We start from the raw sequence: 15,525 nt of genomic DNA on the forward strand, positions 1-15,525 counted from the left end.
GGGAGGAGGCCCTGGGGAAGACCCAGGACATGCTGGAGGGACTATGTCTCCTGGCTGGCCTGGGAACACCTTGGGATTCTCCCGGAAGAGCTAGAAGAAGTGGCTGGGGAGAGAGAAATCTGGGCCTCTCTACTCAAGCTGCTGCCCCCCTGACCTGACCTCGGTTAAGCTGATGAGGATGGATAGATTTTTGTAAAATCACCAACAAATCAGTGAAATGGATGTATATTTTTAGAGCTTTTCAATCTCAAACACTTCTGAATTTAAAATACATCTTTGTCTCTTCTTATGCAGAGTGGTGGCTCTGATGGTAAGGATTTGCTGGCAGTCGCTGGTTTGAATCCCGCAACCATCGCAATACTTCTTTTGGTAGTTGAGCAAAATCCTTAAACGCAATTGGTTCGTCCTTGGTATGACATTAACCTGCACCCAGCCCTTGAAGCGGTCCTCCAACTTGCAGGGAAAACTTGGGGTTTGGTGTCAGAATCGGCACTCCAAGCGCCATAAAAACTTTCACACAGCTCTACACGGAGTTGTGTGGTGCCGAGGCATCACCCGTTATGTGTCATGTGTGACGAGTACAGCCATGCACTGTACAAAAACCCATGCTCCTTTTCCCTTTCCTGTCTTTTCTCAGCTGGGGTTGTCATTCATTATCACAGTTCTCATACTAACACACACACACACACACACACCCTCCAATAGTGATAACAGTTTATGTAACAAAGTTTCAGTTTAATAAGTGGTAGCTGTATAAGCCTAAGCATTTTAAATACAGTAGATTATCTTGTAGTCAATAGGCATATTTAGCTCTGTAAGTGGTTCTATAAATCCTTGTACTTATCTCTTTTAGGAGGAGTAGAGGCAATATGTACTTGTTAGAACCTGCCAATGTTGATAAAACTCACTGTTACGTTACAGGTAGACCCTCTTTGATTGGAGGACTGTTAGACTCGTAGACTTGATGTCAAATCCCTGTGTCTGTGTGAGTGGCATAGAGTAAACACATCTAGAATGGCATTGGCATTGGGTGAGAGAGTGAAACGAATGTGCAAAAAATACTCAGTGGATGACATTTTACGTATATTTTACTATTTTGAATTTGACTCTGACTTGTTGGACTATGATTTGGTGCAAGTGATCTGGAGATTGGGGGTCTAAAACAAAAGCGAGATAATGGCATTAGCTGATCAATCCTTAGCTGATGCACTACCGTCACCCCCACCCTGCCACTGCCAGATCTGTTAACATGCAGCGACAGCACACTGCATGCAGCAACAAACGTTTTATGTTGATTTTTGTGAGAAACTATTGCTCTGTGTGCTTTTTAGAAACTTGCATTTTTTGGAAAAATATTCATCCCTGGGAGAAATGGGAAAAAAATCAGCCCTAAAATTGTACATTATGCCTGGCATGTTTTGTCTTATTTCATATTAACAGATTAAATATTGCACTCACCAATGGTTAGGTTAAGTCTGTGACCAAAACACTGCATCCTCATCCACTTATTCAGTTTCAATACCTTGACAACATTAATCCCGTTTTCAGTAGTTATAGTGACCAGTCCCTTCAGGTTGAGCTTCCAGCTCGTCAGGGCTTCCTGCAAGTTTTCTGATACAGGTGCTGGTCATAAAATTAGAATATCATGACAAAGTTGATTTATTTCAGTAATTCGATTCAAAAAGTGAAACTTGTATATTAGATTCATTCATTACACACAGACTGTATTTCAGATGTTTATTTTAAACTTTTAATTCTGATAATTCTTTTAATTTTGATGATTATAACTGACAACTGATGAAAGTCCCAAATTCAGTATCTCAGAAAATGAGAATATTGTGAAAAGGTTCAATATTGAAGACACCTGGTGTCACACTCTAATCAGCTAATTAACTCAAAACAACACCTGCAAAAGCCTTTAAATGGTCTCTTAGTCTAGTTCTGTAGGCTACACAATCATGGGGAAGACTGCTGACTTGACAGTTGTCCAAATGATGACCATTGACACCTTGCACAAGGAGGGCAAGACACAAAAGGTCATTACTAAAGAGGCTGGCTGTTCACAGAGCTCTGTGTCCAAGCACATTAATAGAGAGGCGAAGGGAAGGACAAGATGTGGTAGAAAAAAGTGTACAAGCAATAGGGATAACCGCACCCTGGAGAGGATTGTGAAACAAAACCCATTCAAAACTGTGGGGGAGATTCACAAAGAGTGGACTGCAGCTGGAGTCAGTGCTTCAAGAACCACCACACACAAACGTATACAAGACATGGGTTTCAGCTGTCGCATTCCTTGTGTGAAGCCACTCTTGAAGAACAGACAGCGTCAGAAGCGTCTCGCTTGGGCTAAAGACAAAAGGACTGCTGCTGAGTGGTCCAAAGTTATGTTCTCTGATGAAAGTAAATTTTGCATTTCCTTTGGAAATCAAGGTCCCAGAGTCTGGAGGAAGAGAGGAGAGGCACAGAATCCACATTGCTTGAGGTCCAGTGTAAAGTTTCCACAGTCAGTGATGGTTTGGGGTGCCATGTCATCTGCTGGTGTTGGTCCATTGTGTTTTCTGAGGTCCAAGGTCAACGCAGCCATCTACCAGGAAGTTTTAGAGCACTTCATGCTTCCTGCTGCTGATGAACTTTATGGAGATGCAGATTTCATTTTCCAACAGGATCTAGCACCTGCACACCGTGTCAAAGCTACCAGTACCTGGTTTAAGGACCATGGTATCCCTGTTCTTGATTGGCCAGCAAACTCGCCTGACCTTAACCCAATAGAAAATCTATGGGGTATTGTGAAGAGGAAGATGCAATACGCCAGACCCAACAATTCAGAAGAGCTGAAGGCCACTATCAGAGCAACATGGGCTCTCATAACACCTGAGCAGTGCCACAGACTGATCGACTCCATGCCACACCACATTGCTGCAGTAATCTAGGCCAAAGGAGCCCCAACTAAATATTGAGTGCTGTACATGCTCATACTTTTCATGTTCATACCTTTCAGTTGGCCAACATTTCTGAAATTCCTTTTTTTGCATTGGTCTTAATTGATATCCTAATTTTCCAAGATACTGAATTTGGGACTTTCATTAGTTGTCAGTTATAATCATCAAAATTAAAAGAAATAAACATTTGAAATACATCAGTCTGTGTGTAATGAATGAATCTAATATACAAGTTTCACTTTTTGAATGGAATTACTGAAATAAATCAACTTTGTCATGATATTCTAATTTTATTACCAGCACCTGTATATGCTTCCCGGTGTGGTCTTGGAGAAAGTAGTTGGTTTGTAGACAGGCACATTTCAGTTCCCAGTCTTCCATTAAATATATTGTCACACTCATTTATGGCTCGCAGGTCCTGCTGGACCACATGTCGGTAGTCAGTGCGAACTAAGACACTTTTGCAAGTCGGGCGGTGAGACTCTCTCTAACTTCCGACTAGGTAACTGGTATCTTTGGTCAAAGGTTTTTAGCTGTTGTATAAAGTCGTCTTGTTCCACAGTTGAGATGTGGACCATGTCTTTAGCGATATGATAAGCTAATGCTTTAGTAATGTCGCCCCACTTCTCATTTTTTCTCTCATTAGCACAGCACAATTATAAGGGTTTTGTAACATGGTTTGTTTCGGGGCAGGAGGCTGGGAAGGCTTCATGGTCTGGGCTACAGCATACATTTTCAGACACTCTTCATACTGCATTTTATGGCAGTGTTGTAAATGGTGAAAAAGATTAGTAGTGCTCGAAGCTTTTCTTGAGACTTGTTTTCGACATTCTCTACAGAACACATTATTGTGACTGGCACTGACAGAGCTGGCTATGAGGATTGTGTCAGGTTCTGGGTCTGGTGACAATGGTGAAAGTGGCTCCATGTTCCTTGACTTTGCAAAAGGTCAGGGGCTGCTGATCTCTGGATCCTGGTGATCTGCATCGTTGGGCTTGGTACTCCAGTACTGGGGGTGTGGTGAAGGAGATCGATCACATTCTTGACATCAGACGCTGGAGGCTCTTATAAAACTGCAGGATCTGCATAAGTGCCCAGTTTGTGAATTCTGACCACAGACTTCTTGTTGCTACTCTGAAGATCCTGCTTAGGTCTAGAAGGCTACCTCCTACCAGGATAATGAGGCTGGACCTTGTTCATCTCGCTGGGCACCCTGTGTATCATCGAGAGGAAGTCATTACATGGCATGATGGCAATTCCTGTTTGTTCCGGGAACTGAGAAAGACAGCTGCGAAGGCTCTGAGGGCAGATAAGAAGGTGTTTGTTAGAGGAATCTGTGAGTAAGTGACACACCCTCTATGGGTCATGTGACCCACGTCCTGCTTAGACGAATTGAAGCATTGTGCACATCTGAATCTGTTTCTCAGAGAGTCACAGTCCGGGTGGGTGATGGAATAATTCTTACAGATGACCCTGCTATTGTGACCCGCTGGGCTGACTTTGAGCAGCTGTTTATAGCTAATCCTCTGGCTGGGACGTTGGATATCTTTGGGTCCATGGTTCTAGAGGCAGATCCTCCAATTAGCTGTGAAACGCCCAATCTTGCTGAGATTGCTCAGGTGATGAACCAGCTGAGGGTTGGGAAGGCTACATTGACCTAAAGTATCCGGGGTGAACTTTTCCTGACTGCTGGTAAGGTTGACCTCCATGCATTGCAAGCAGTCTTTTCTTCCATTTGGGAGATGAGCGTCATCCCTGCTGACTGGAAAACAGGACTTGTAATCCCTATCTGGAAAGGAAAGGGTGATTGCCTGGACTGCGGTAACTACAGTGGGATAACACTTCTGTCAGTGCCAGGTAAGGTCCTTACTAGGGTCATCGTCAATAGGACCGGTGATCCTTTTCTCACCTACCAGCAACCAGAGCAGTCTGGTTACACTTAAAAAGTCTACCATCGACCGCATCATGTCACTGAGGGTTCTCATGGAGTGCAAATGCGAATCTGAGCAGTGTTTCTTTGCAGCCTTTTTCGATCTTTGTAAAGAGTTCAACACAGTTGATCGAGCTGCCCTGTGGAATATCCTGAGACTTTGCAGGATCCTCCCCAAAGTTGCTGGATGTCATGTCTGCCCTGTACACTGGTATTGTGAGTGCTAGGAAGAGTGGAGCCAGAACCTCTACATTTTTTCCAGTTTATTGTGGGGTTTGCTAGGGGTGTTTTTGCATGGACTGAGTGTTGGGCAGGGTCATACGGTCCAGCAGCTATGTGGCATCTGTTGGTGAAAATTCACTGATCTTGACTTTGCCAACAATGCTGTGATCTTTTTGGAGACAATGGATGCTCTGATTGGGCCTCTCAAGAGACTGAGCAAGGAGTCTGTGTCTGGGCTTGCGATTGTCCTGGATAAAAACCAAAATCCAGGCATTTATGGACATCTTGGGCATAGCCATCTGCAGTGTGTCCGTCTGCAGAGAGAATGTCGACCTTGTTGAGAGGTTTACTTACCTCGGCAGTACCATTCATGTCTCTGATGACTCTTCCTATGAAGAGTCCAAAGGTCCAAGTTTTTAGAGTCCTGGTGCTTCATCTTCTGCTATGTGGTTGCAAGACTTGGACACTGTCCAGTGACATGAGATGAAGACTGGACTCCTTCAGTTCTGTGGGTCTTTGGAGCATCCTTATGTACCACTTTGACTTTGTGTCGAGCAAGTGGTTGCTCAAGTAGTCCCAAATGAGGCACATTATTTGCATTGTGAGGGAACGTAAGTTACGGCACTACAGCCATGTGGTGTGATTCCCTGAGGGTGATCCAGCTCACAGGATCCTGGTGACCCAAGTGCTGGACCAGGCCAAGGGGAGACTCATTTAATATGTATCTGCCTTAGGGGTTTGCAGCCAGGATCCCGAGCTGTTTCATTGTGTGGTGGGTGCGGCAATGCACTGTACCAGTGCATGCTCCCTGACCTGACCTGTTATAACAATTTTCGCAACAAGAGGTCTCTACTTTCTGGCAAAGTCAATTTTCAGGAGTTATGACAGTTGATGTGAAATGTTCTTGACAACAACGTGGATTACATTTTTCCCAAAAGTCTTGCCCTTGTGCTTCTCAAAAACTGTTGGGACACTCCTCTCCACCTCTAACTCATGCACCTGAAACCAATACATAGAACTTTTACAGTCAGTTAGGATCATAAGTATTTGGACTTTTTCGGATTATTTGTACACAGCCACAATGGATTTAAGAAAAAAAACAATCAAGATATGATTGAAGTATAGACATCCAGTTTTAATTCAAAATGTTTAACAAAAATATTGTAGAAAAGACAGACATTTTAATACATGGCCCCCTGTTTTCAGGGGCTCAAAAGTATTTGGACAAACTAACATAATTCCTTTACAGTTAACTAACTATCAACTACCCACTCACAAATCACTTGCCATATGTTGGTTTAAACTGTGTAGTTTAAATTTTAATTTTTGTTGTACTGCTGTTCAGAATTTCAGTACTTTATAGGGTATTAATAATTAAATAGTTACATGGAAATTGTTTTCTATTTGTCAGGTACAATTGAAGAAAAGATGTATCAGAGGCAAGTAAGTAAACAGGGCCTCTCTGGAACTGTTGTGGACATGACGAAAAAGACAGATCACACTACTTTTTCTGCAGAAGACCTCCAAAATCTTTTTATGCTTCACTGTGACTCAGAATGCATAACGCATGACTTACTCAACTGCAAATGTGAATCAGGAGAAAATTCCAAAGGTAGCTGATGTTATATTTTGTAGTTACATAATTTCATGTTGGTGTTCTTATTTTCATATTTTGGTGTAAAATCTGAATAATTTTTCATCTTAATACATACTAGTTTTATGTAAATTTTATGTTGCCCAAGAAATTTCTTAAGACAATTGGAGTCAGTTGTAATGCTGTGGATTAATTGGGCGTATTATAAGTATTATTTAATTAGCTAAGTACTTTTTTGTGTGCAGTATTTTTAGGTTCATAAGGTGATATCATTGGCAGGCAGTTTGGTATAGTAGATAAGGCTTTGCACCTAGGACTGTAATCCCTGAGGTTGTGGGTTCAAATCCTGATTGTGACACTAACCATGAGCAATTCACTTCACTTGCCTGGGCTACAATTGCAAAACCAAATGAAATGTAACCACTTGTAACTCAAATGTTGTAAGCCACTTTGGATAAAAGCATCAGTCATATGATAAGTAATAATAATATTATTAGGTTGCTTGAACTTCTTACTCTTGAACATGCTACAAACAGTTGTCCATGAGTAAAACATTCCCGCATTAGATCAATTCTTTCTTTTTCTTTTTTTTCTTCCTTTCCTAGTAACTTGACTCATGTTGATGGTCATTGCAAAACTCAGTTTTACAGCAAAGCATATTCTTTTGAATGGAAATGGGTAATCAGTAGGAATAATCTGAATATTGGGTATATATTATCATTTTTAGTTTACAATTTTCACATGTTTGCCGTTCACTCAAGTACAGTATTTCTTTTCATGTTTTTCATCAGTTGTATGTAAACACAAAATGCAGTTTTTAAATGATGGTTTTTATTATTTAGGGAGAAAAAAAAATCCAAACCTACATGGCTCTGTGTGAAAAAGTTATTGCCCCCTGAACCTAATAACTGGTTGGGCCACCCTTAGCAGCAATAACTGCAATCAAGCGTTTGCGATAACTTGCAATGAGTCTTTTACAGCGCTCTGGGGGAATTTTGGCCCACTCATCTATGCAGAATTGTTGTAATTCAGCTTTATTTGAGGGTTTCCTAGCATGAACCGCCTTTTTAAGGTCATGCCATAGCATCTCAATTGGATTCAGGTCAGGACTTTGACTAGGCCACTCCAAAGTCTTCATTTTGTTTTTCTTCAGCCATTCAGAGGTGGATTTGCTGGTGTGTTTTAAGTCATTGTCCTGTTGCAGCACCCAAGATCGCTTCAGCTTGAGTTGACGAACAGATGGCCAGACATTCTCCTTCAGGATTTTTTGGTAGACAGTAGAATTCATGGTTCCATCTATCACAGCAAGCCTTCCAGGTCCTGAAGCAGCAAAACAACCCCAGACCATCACGCTACCACCACCATATTTTACTGTTGGTATGATGTTCTTTTTCTGAAATGCTGTGTTCCTTTTACGCCAGATGTAACGGGACATTTGCCTTCCAAAAAGTTCAACTTTTGTCTCATCAGTCCACAAGGTATTTTCCCAAAAGTCTTGGCAATCATTGAGATGTTTCTTAGCAAAATTGAGATGAGCCCTAATGTTCTTTTGCTTAACAGTGGTTTGCGTCTGGAAATCTGCCATGCAGGCCGTTTTTGCCCAGTCTCTTTCTTATGTTGGAGTCGTGAACACTGACCTTAATCGAGGCAAGTGAGGCCTGCAGTTCTTTAGACGCTGTCCTAGGGTCTTTGTGACCTCTCGGATGAGTCGCTCTGCGCCTTGGGGTAATTTTGGTCGGCCGCCACTCCTGCGAAGGTTCACCACTGGTCCATTTTTTTGCCATTTGTGGATAATGGCTCTCACTGTGGTTCGCTGGAGTCCCAAAGCTTTAGAAATGGCTTTATAACCTTTACCAGACTGATAGATCTCAATTACTTCTGTTCTCATTTGTTCCTGAATTTCTTTGGAACTTGGCATGATGTCTAGCTTTTGAGGTGCTTTTGGTCTACTTCTCTGTGTCAGGCAGCTCCTATTTAAGTGATTTCTTGATTGAAACAGGTGTGGCAGTAATCAGGCCTGGGGGTGTCTATGGAAATTGAACTCGGGTGTGATATACCACAGTTAGGTTATTTTTTAACAAGGGGGCAATTACTTTTTCACACAGGGCCATGTAGGTTTGGATTTTTTTTCTCCCTAAATAATAAAAACCATCATTTAAAAACTACATTTTGTGTTTAGTTGTGTTATATTTGACTAATGGTTAAATGTGTTTGATGATCAGAAACATTTTGTGTGACAAACATGCAAAAGAATAAGAAATCAGGAAAGGGGCAAATAGTTTTTCACACCACTGTATCTACATAAGTACTAGTACCCAATGCGTTACACTAATGTATTAACATAAAAAGCAAGTAGTGTGGAGCATTACGGTTGAGCCTGCAAAACAATTTCTGTGGCTCACATTTACAAATTCATGTGACACTATCTAAGACCAACTTTTCTCTTTTGAAGTTTGTAGCACCACAATACAAGATCGGGGTGTGGGTGCCACAGATGTCTTCCTTAATGTTTTAAGTGACAAGATTGAAGAGCCAGGAGTGGGACAGGAGGGTCGGTTTTTATCATTGCAACCAGGGGCTGGAGGTGGAAAGATTGAAACAGATAACTAGATGACAGCCAGTACACATCTAAGAGCGAGTTGTCAAAAGCGAAGTGCAGCATGTTTAGCTTTGCATTTCCTTGAGCTTTGCTGAAATTTCTCTTTCCATTTCACAATTTGACCAGACCTTTTTTTTCCTGTCCAGGACACTACTCTATCCTTAGTCGTTCGTTCATCCTATTGGATAGTGGTGCTATTTATGTAGCATAAAGCATGTTCTACATGTAAAGCATGTAAGTTAATGAGGAATATTGACAAAAAAGCATTAGCTAATTTCCATTTTTTTTTTTTTTTTATATATATAACTTCAACAAATTTCAATATAATCCCTCAAGCTATTTTTGAGGTTTTGAGGTATTTTTTTCATTGTTGGAAGGGGGGAAGCACATGAGTTACCAATATATGTTAATAAATTGAAATGTCATTTCTTAGTGGGTGCCTAATGCCCTAGATGTTCCATCCTGCCAAATTTCAGCTTTTTAACTAAATTGGTAATATTGTTTTTGTTGACGAGTGAGTGAGTCAGCTTTGCATTATATACAACAATTAGCCATAACATTACAACCTTCTGCCTAATATTTAGTAGGGTACCCCTCACACCGCCAAAACAGCTCTGACCCATCAAGGTATGGACTCCACGATGGCAGCATATCCTTTAAGGTCCTGTAAATTGCGAGGTAGAGCCTCTGTGGTTCAGACTTGTTTTACCAGCACATTTCATTGCTGCTCAGTTGAATTGCTATCTGGGGAATTTGGAGGCCAAGTCAACACCATGGTCTCTTTATCATGTTCCTCAAAACATTTCTGATCAATTTTTTCAGTGTGTCAGGACGTATTATCCTGACTTCTCTCAGGGAATATTGTTGTCATGAAGGGGTGCACTTGATCTGTAACATTCTTTAGGTAGGTGATACATGCCAAAGTAACATCCACATGAATGCCAGGACACAAAGTTTCTGGCAGAACATTGCCCAGAGCATAATACTGACTATGCTGGTTTGCATCCCTCCCGTAGTACATGCTGCAGCCATTTGTACCCTAAGTAAATGACTTAGTCACCCACCAACCACATGATCTAAAAGAAAATATGATTCATCAGACCAGCTCACCTTGTTCCATTGCTTCATGGTCTAGGTCTGACGCTCACATGCCCATTGTAGGCACTTTCTGCAGTAGACAGTGGTCAGCATGGACATTTTGACCGGTCTATGACTACACAGCACCATATACGGCAAGCTATGGTGCACTGTATGTTCTGACACCTTTTTCTCATGGTCCACATTAAGTTCTCCAAAACATTTTTGCTATAGTAGCACTTCTGTGGGATTAGACCAGACCGGGTAGCCTTCGCTTCCCACATGCATCAGTAAACTTTGGGTACCTGTGACCCTGTCACTGGTTCACCATTTGGTCCTTCCTTGGATCACTTTTGGCAGATTCTAACCGCTGCATACCTGGAACACCCCACAAGACTTACTGTTTTGGAGATGCTCTGATGCAGTCTTCTAGCCATCATAATTTGGCCGTTATCAAAGTTGCTTATTTCCACGGCTTGTCCTTTTTTCTTGCTTCCAACACATCACCTTCAAGAACTGACTGTTCCCTTGTAGCCTAATTTATCTCACCCATTGACCGGTGTAATTTTAACAAGATAATCAATGTTATTCACTTCACCTGTCAGTAGTTTTAAAGTTGTAGCTGATCGCTCTATATACAGATAATGTGGCACAGTCTTGTCTAATAAGATTTTTGTTTTGTTCTGTTCTGGGCTCAAAGCATCATTTGAAATATTATTTACATATACTTTTAATTAACAAGTATGACTTCAAAAATCTACCAATGGTTAAATTTGTAAATAGTGTATTTTTCATTTACAGCATCATCTACAGTTGTAAAACCAGTGATACAGAGAAGATGTCAGTTGGGTTGGGATTCTGAATCTTCACAGAAACTTCTGTCAATGTCAGAACTCATGCAGTGGAAACACTTCTCAGGAACAACTGCCAGCTTCACAGATCCTTTTGTTGAAAGGGTTAGAAAACAAATAACATTCGCTTTTCAAAATAAGACAGAACCTAAAATGTTTATGGACCAATAGATGTAAAGAAAATATGAAAAAAATTTAGTCAGTTGTTGAAATCAAGCTAATTTTGCAAACTGAAAGATTTATTGGTCTTCTGCAGTTTTTATAGCACATATTATGTTAGGTTATTCATTGTTTTTAATAAATATAAAGAAATTTTCCAGAATGACTGTGAATAACATGGATCACAGGTCTTTCTCAAATAATTGTTGTTTTGCTTTTCTGATAGAATACAATAATAGCCTAAATTCTGGGCTTTTTGTAATACATCTCCATTCTCCATATGTAGATGCCTTTTTGCTTTCTTTATTTAAAGATTCTTTTCAATTTGTTGTGAATTTTACAATCAATGTAAAGTTACAGGAGTTTATAAAATATGTATTAAATAACTATATGTTGATTATTGTAGTTTATATTTAACTTTGTTTTATAAAATAATCGTAAATGATCGAATTGTAGATTGCATATTGAAGTTGTCATTTTCTTACAAAAAAATTTACTTGTGCCATAATTTGTAAATGGACTTAACAAAATGTCAGTAGAGTGTCTCTGTACGTTTAGATTTTTTCCAGATAAGAACAGATGTCTGTGAGTTATCAATAAACAAGTACTTTTGCACTTTTTAAAATTATAACTGTTAAGTTTGATTTCTTCTATTTTTTATCAACCATTCAAACTAGGGTGCATGTTATATAGCTTTTAGGTTGGACCACCACCCATTAAAGAACAGTTTTCCAGCCAGGTAGTGTAGAAGGAAATTTTTTATATTAACATAAAGAATAGCAAAGAGCCATAAAAAGTAATTAAAAGCTTCTAAAACATTACATTAAGCATAAATTAGAATGTTAAGCAAATATAGGTCGAGCAAATAGTTAACTAAAAAATTAGTTATATTGCATTATTTTTTAGACTTACATTAAAATTTCCAGAGTAAGAAAAGAACAGAAAAATTGACACACCGAAAGCAGCTTTGGACAGGATAAGAGTTTGAGAACACTTGTGATTCAAGGCTAGGAAGCGATAACACAGAGAAGATGACTCTGAAAGGCGCATATCGAAAACCAGCTGGGTTGACGAATCAGCAGAAAGGCAACAAAAGGCTTTTGCTGTAAGCAGGGTCACGCTGACATAATGCATGAAGAAAAAATCTTAGTAAATTTAGGCATTAGCAAAAATGCTAGAAGAATATATTAGCAATTAACTTTAGTGTAGAAATTAAGACAAATCAAGCATTCCAAGCATTGATTAAATGAAAGCACATATATACTTCCTTTTATTAAAAGCTTAAGCTTCAGGTCACTATTATAAAAAGTTTGGAAGGTTTAAGAAAGAAAATGATGAGACGAAACCCATATATGGAATTGAAGCCTTGGCCAGTTAGAGAAAATGGGAACAGCATAGAAAAATAACAAATTCCACAAGGGGGCCAGTGATAGGAAAGTAAGGAGATAATAAGGGTTCCCATGGAAACTCAAAGTTGGGCCGGACAGGAGTTAGAAGGGAGTCAGAGAAGATGGGCAAGAGAGCTCATTCGAGCGAGGTCAGAAAAGATCGGAAATGACATAAGAAAAGCCCAAAGATGGTAAGAGGAAGCCATCCACCCAGTCTTAAACCAATCAAAATAAACCGAACAGACACCAAGAGGAATAATGGACAGTAACAACAACAACATTTATTTATATAGCACATTTTCATACAAACAGTAGCTCAAAGTGCTTTACATATTAAAGAATAGAAAAATGAAAGACACAATTATAAAACAAAATAAATCAACATTAATTAACATCGAATAAGACTAAGGTTCAATGGCCAGGGGGGACAGAAAAAACAAAAAAACTCCAGACGGTTGGAGAAAAAATAAAATCTGTAGGGATTCCAGACCATGAGACCGCCCAGTCCCCTCTGGGCATTCTACCTAATATAAATGAAACAGTCCTCTTTGGATTTAGGATTCTCACGGAAGGGCTTGATGATGATGATGGTCACATAGACTTCTGCCTTTTAATCCGTCCCTCATTGTTGGAGCATCATGAAGCTTTGAGTAGGTGGTGGTGGCGTAGGCCACCACCACAAAGAAACCGGAAAAAGAAACAGAAAAGAGAGTAGGGGTCAGTACTGATTTTAGAGCCACCATGAGTAGTTATTTTGAGGAAATTGAGCATATAGAGTATCAGGATTAAGTTAAATTAAGATTAAAATGAAGTTATAAAAAGGCCATGTTAAAGTAAAACCAGGTGCAGAATGAGCTAATAGAACGAGGTAAAAATGATAAGAAATTGTTATAAAAACTTCAATTGCTGTAATGTTCGGGGTTCAATCTCATTCGGCCGAATTGGGTTGAGTCCGTGTTGTTGATTTATTGCAATAAAGCCTTAAAACTCTGTCTGTCTATCTCGAGTCCTAATAGCCTTTATTTTTAGGTAAAAAGCCTTCTGATGATGAATTTTTCGCCCACAACAGGAGCAGAAGAAAAGCCCCCACTCATATTGTAATTAACATGAGCTAGGGCTGTAACGATTAGTCAACGTAATCGACGACATCGACTACAAAAAAATCGACGTGGATTTTTTATTGTCGACGCGTCATAAACAGAACTTTCAATAAAGGCTCCAGTCACAAAGAACCACATTGGTTTTTGTAACTGCAATGCACTACATGAACATCTGGGGGCAGTATCATTTGTTGTTTGTCAAGACTGCACACAGTCCTACCAACAAAGAAGAACGTCTGAGGAGAAGAACAATGTAGAGGAAAATAAACATGGTTGCAATAGCAAGTCGGATAGAGTAGGGGGAAGGAGATGGAAAAAAATTGAGACAGAAACCTTCTAAAGTGTAGGAGCGCTTCACCAAAAAAGGAAAAAAAAGTTGAATGCAGATTATGTAAAGCGGAGCTTTCTTTTCACAGCAGCACCATCGTGATGCATGAGCATCTGAAACGAAAGCATCCTGGAGATGTGATGCTGCCATCTTTTGCGAATTTATGCTGGCGCTGTTAGTTAGGGACAGATCAGGAGGGGAGAGAGAGCGTGAATGAGACTGAGAAAAGTAAAAGTTAGCTTTTTTTTAAAAAAGTAACAAATTTACACCCAATCTGTTCGTTTTAAAATAATATTGCATCAGTGCGATGATGTGTTCTGATTGGTACCATTCAGGTCATACAATGATTTCTTCAATATGTCATATATATTTGTCTTCTTTTTTTTTTTTTTCCCCCCCATTGCTGCACGCTGACACCAGAAGGCACAAGCTTATTTAGTGCTAGCAGCAATACGCTGGTGGCCGGTTGCTTGTACTATATCAAGCTTGACCTGGCGACAATCAAAGCACATGTACTGGGCAAGGCATGTACGCGGTCCACTGAGAAAAGAAGAGTGTTCATGGCTTACTTTGCAGAGGAATATTCTTTCCTCTGCATGTCCTGGAGTCCTGTGCAGACTGGGCAAGATCGGGGGGAAAAAAAAAACGCGGTCGTTGATTACAACCACAAGAATGTACGCAAATGAATATGAATAATGTTGCATCCGTGCCACAATGTTTTCCGAAATGTACTATAAGGTCATAAAATGAATAATTACAAATATCATATATACCTGTGCCTCTGTTTTTTTGACAGTGCGGCTTTGACATCACGAGCCTTAAAAAGCATACTAATTCAGCGTAAGCAGGAGCACTCAATAAAATTGAATAAAAAAAAATCAAGTGACAATGAGATACGAATAAGGCAGTTTCGCCAGCGTTTGTGTGCCAGCTTTTATCCTTCCAGATCAGAGAATTTCCAGTTCAATTGTCTCAAAACACCACTCACATCTACAGTTATTCCCAGTTTCAGATAAAAATGAACAGCATCAAATCCCTATCGTGACAAAGTGGAGGTGGTAGTATGTATTATGATCGTTACTGAGAGAATAAAAGTTTAAAAAAAAAAAAAAAAGTAACTTTTACAAGTACTATACATTTAATACAGTGACAGTTACAGACGCAAATAAAATTTATGTGTTTATTGTATAATCTATACTAATAAAAGGCAAAGCCCTCACTGACTGACTGACTGACTCATCACTAATTCTCCAAGTTCCCGTGTAGGTAGAAGGCTGAAATTTGGCAGGCTCATTCTTTACAGCTTCCTTACAAAAGTTGGGCAGGTTTCATTTCGAA

The 15,525-nt window shown here is 39.8% G+C and overlaps 1 protein-coding gene across 6 annotated transcripts in view; it reads left to right on the forward strand.

The window, feature by feature from the left end:
- The window catches only part of rad54b (RAD54 homolog B), a 147,498-nt gene extending 135,501 nt beyond the window's left edge, over positions 1-11,997 (forward strand). For all 6 annotated transcript variants that reach the window (XM_039736627.1, XM_039736625.1, XM_039736626.1 and 3 more), the window contains 2 exons: positions 6,503-6,703; positions 11,163-11,997. In XM_039736627.1, the coding sequence (XP_039592561.1) occupies positions 6,503-6,703; positions 11,163-11,383 (422 nt within the window). In that variant the 3' untranslated portion in view covers positions 11,384-11,997. The remainder of the gene's footprint in view (positions 1-6,502; positions 6,704-11,162) is intronic.
- Positions 11,998-15,525: the final 3,528 nt, after the last annotated feature.

Source organism: Polypterus senegalus, chromosome 15 (assembly GCF_016835505.1).
Source record: "Polypterus senegalus isolate Bchr_013 chromosome 15, ASM1683550v1, whole genome shotgun sequence".
NCBI lineage: Eukaryota > Metazoa > Chordata > Cladistia > Polypteriformes > Polypteridae > Polypterus > Polypterus senegalus.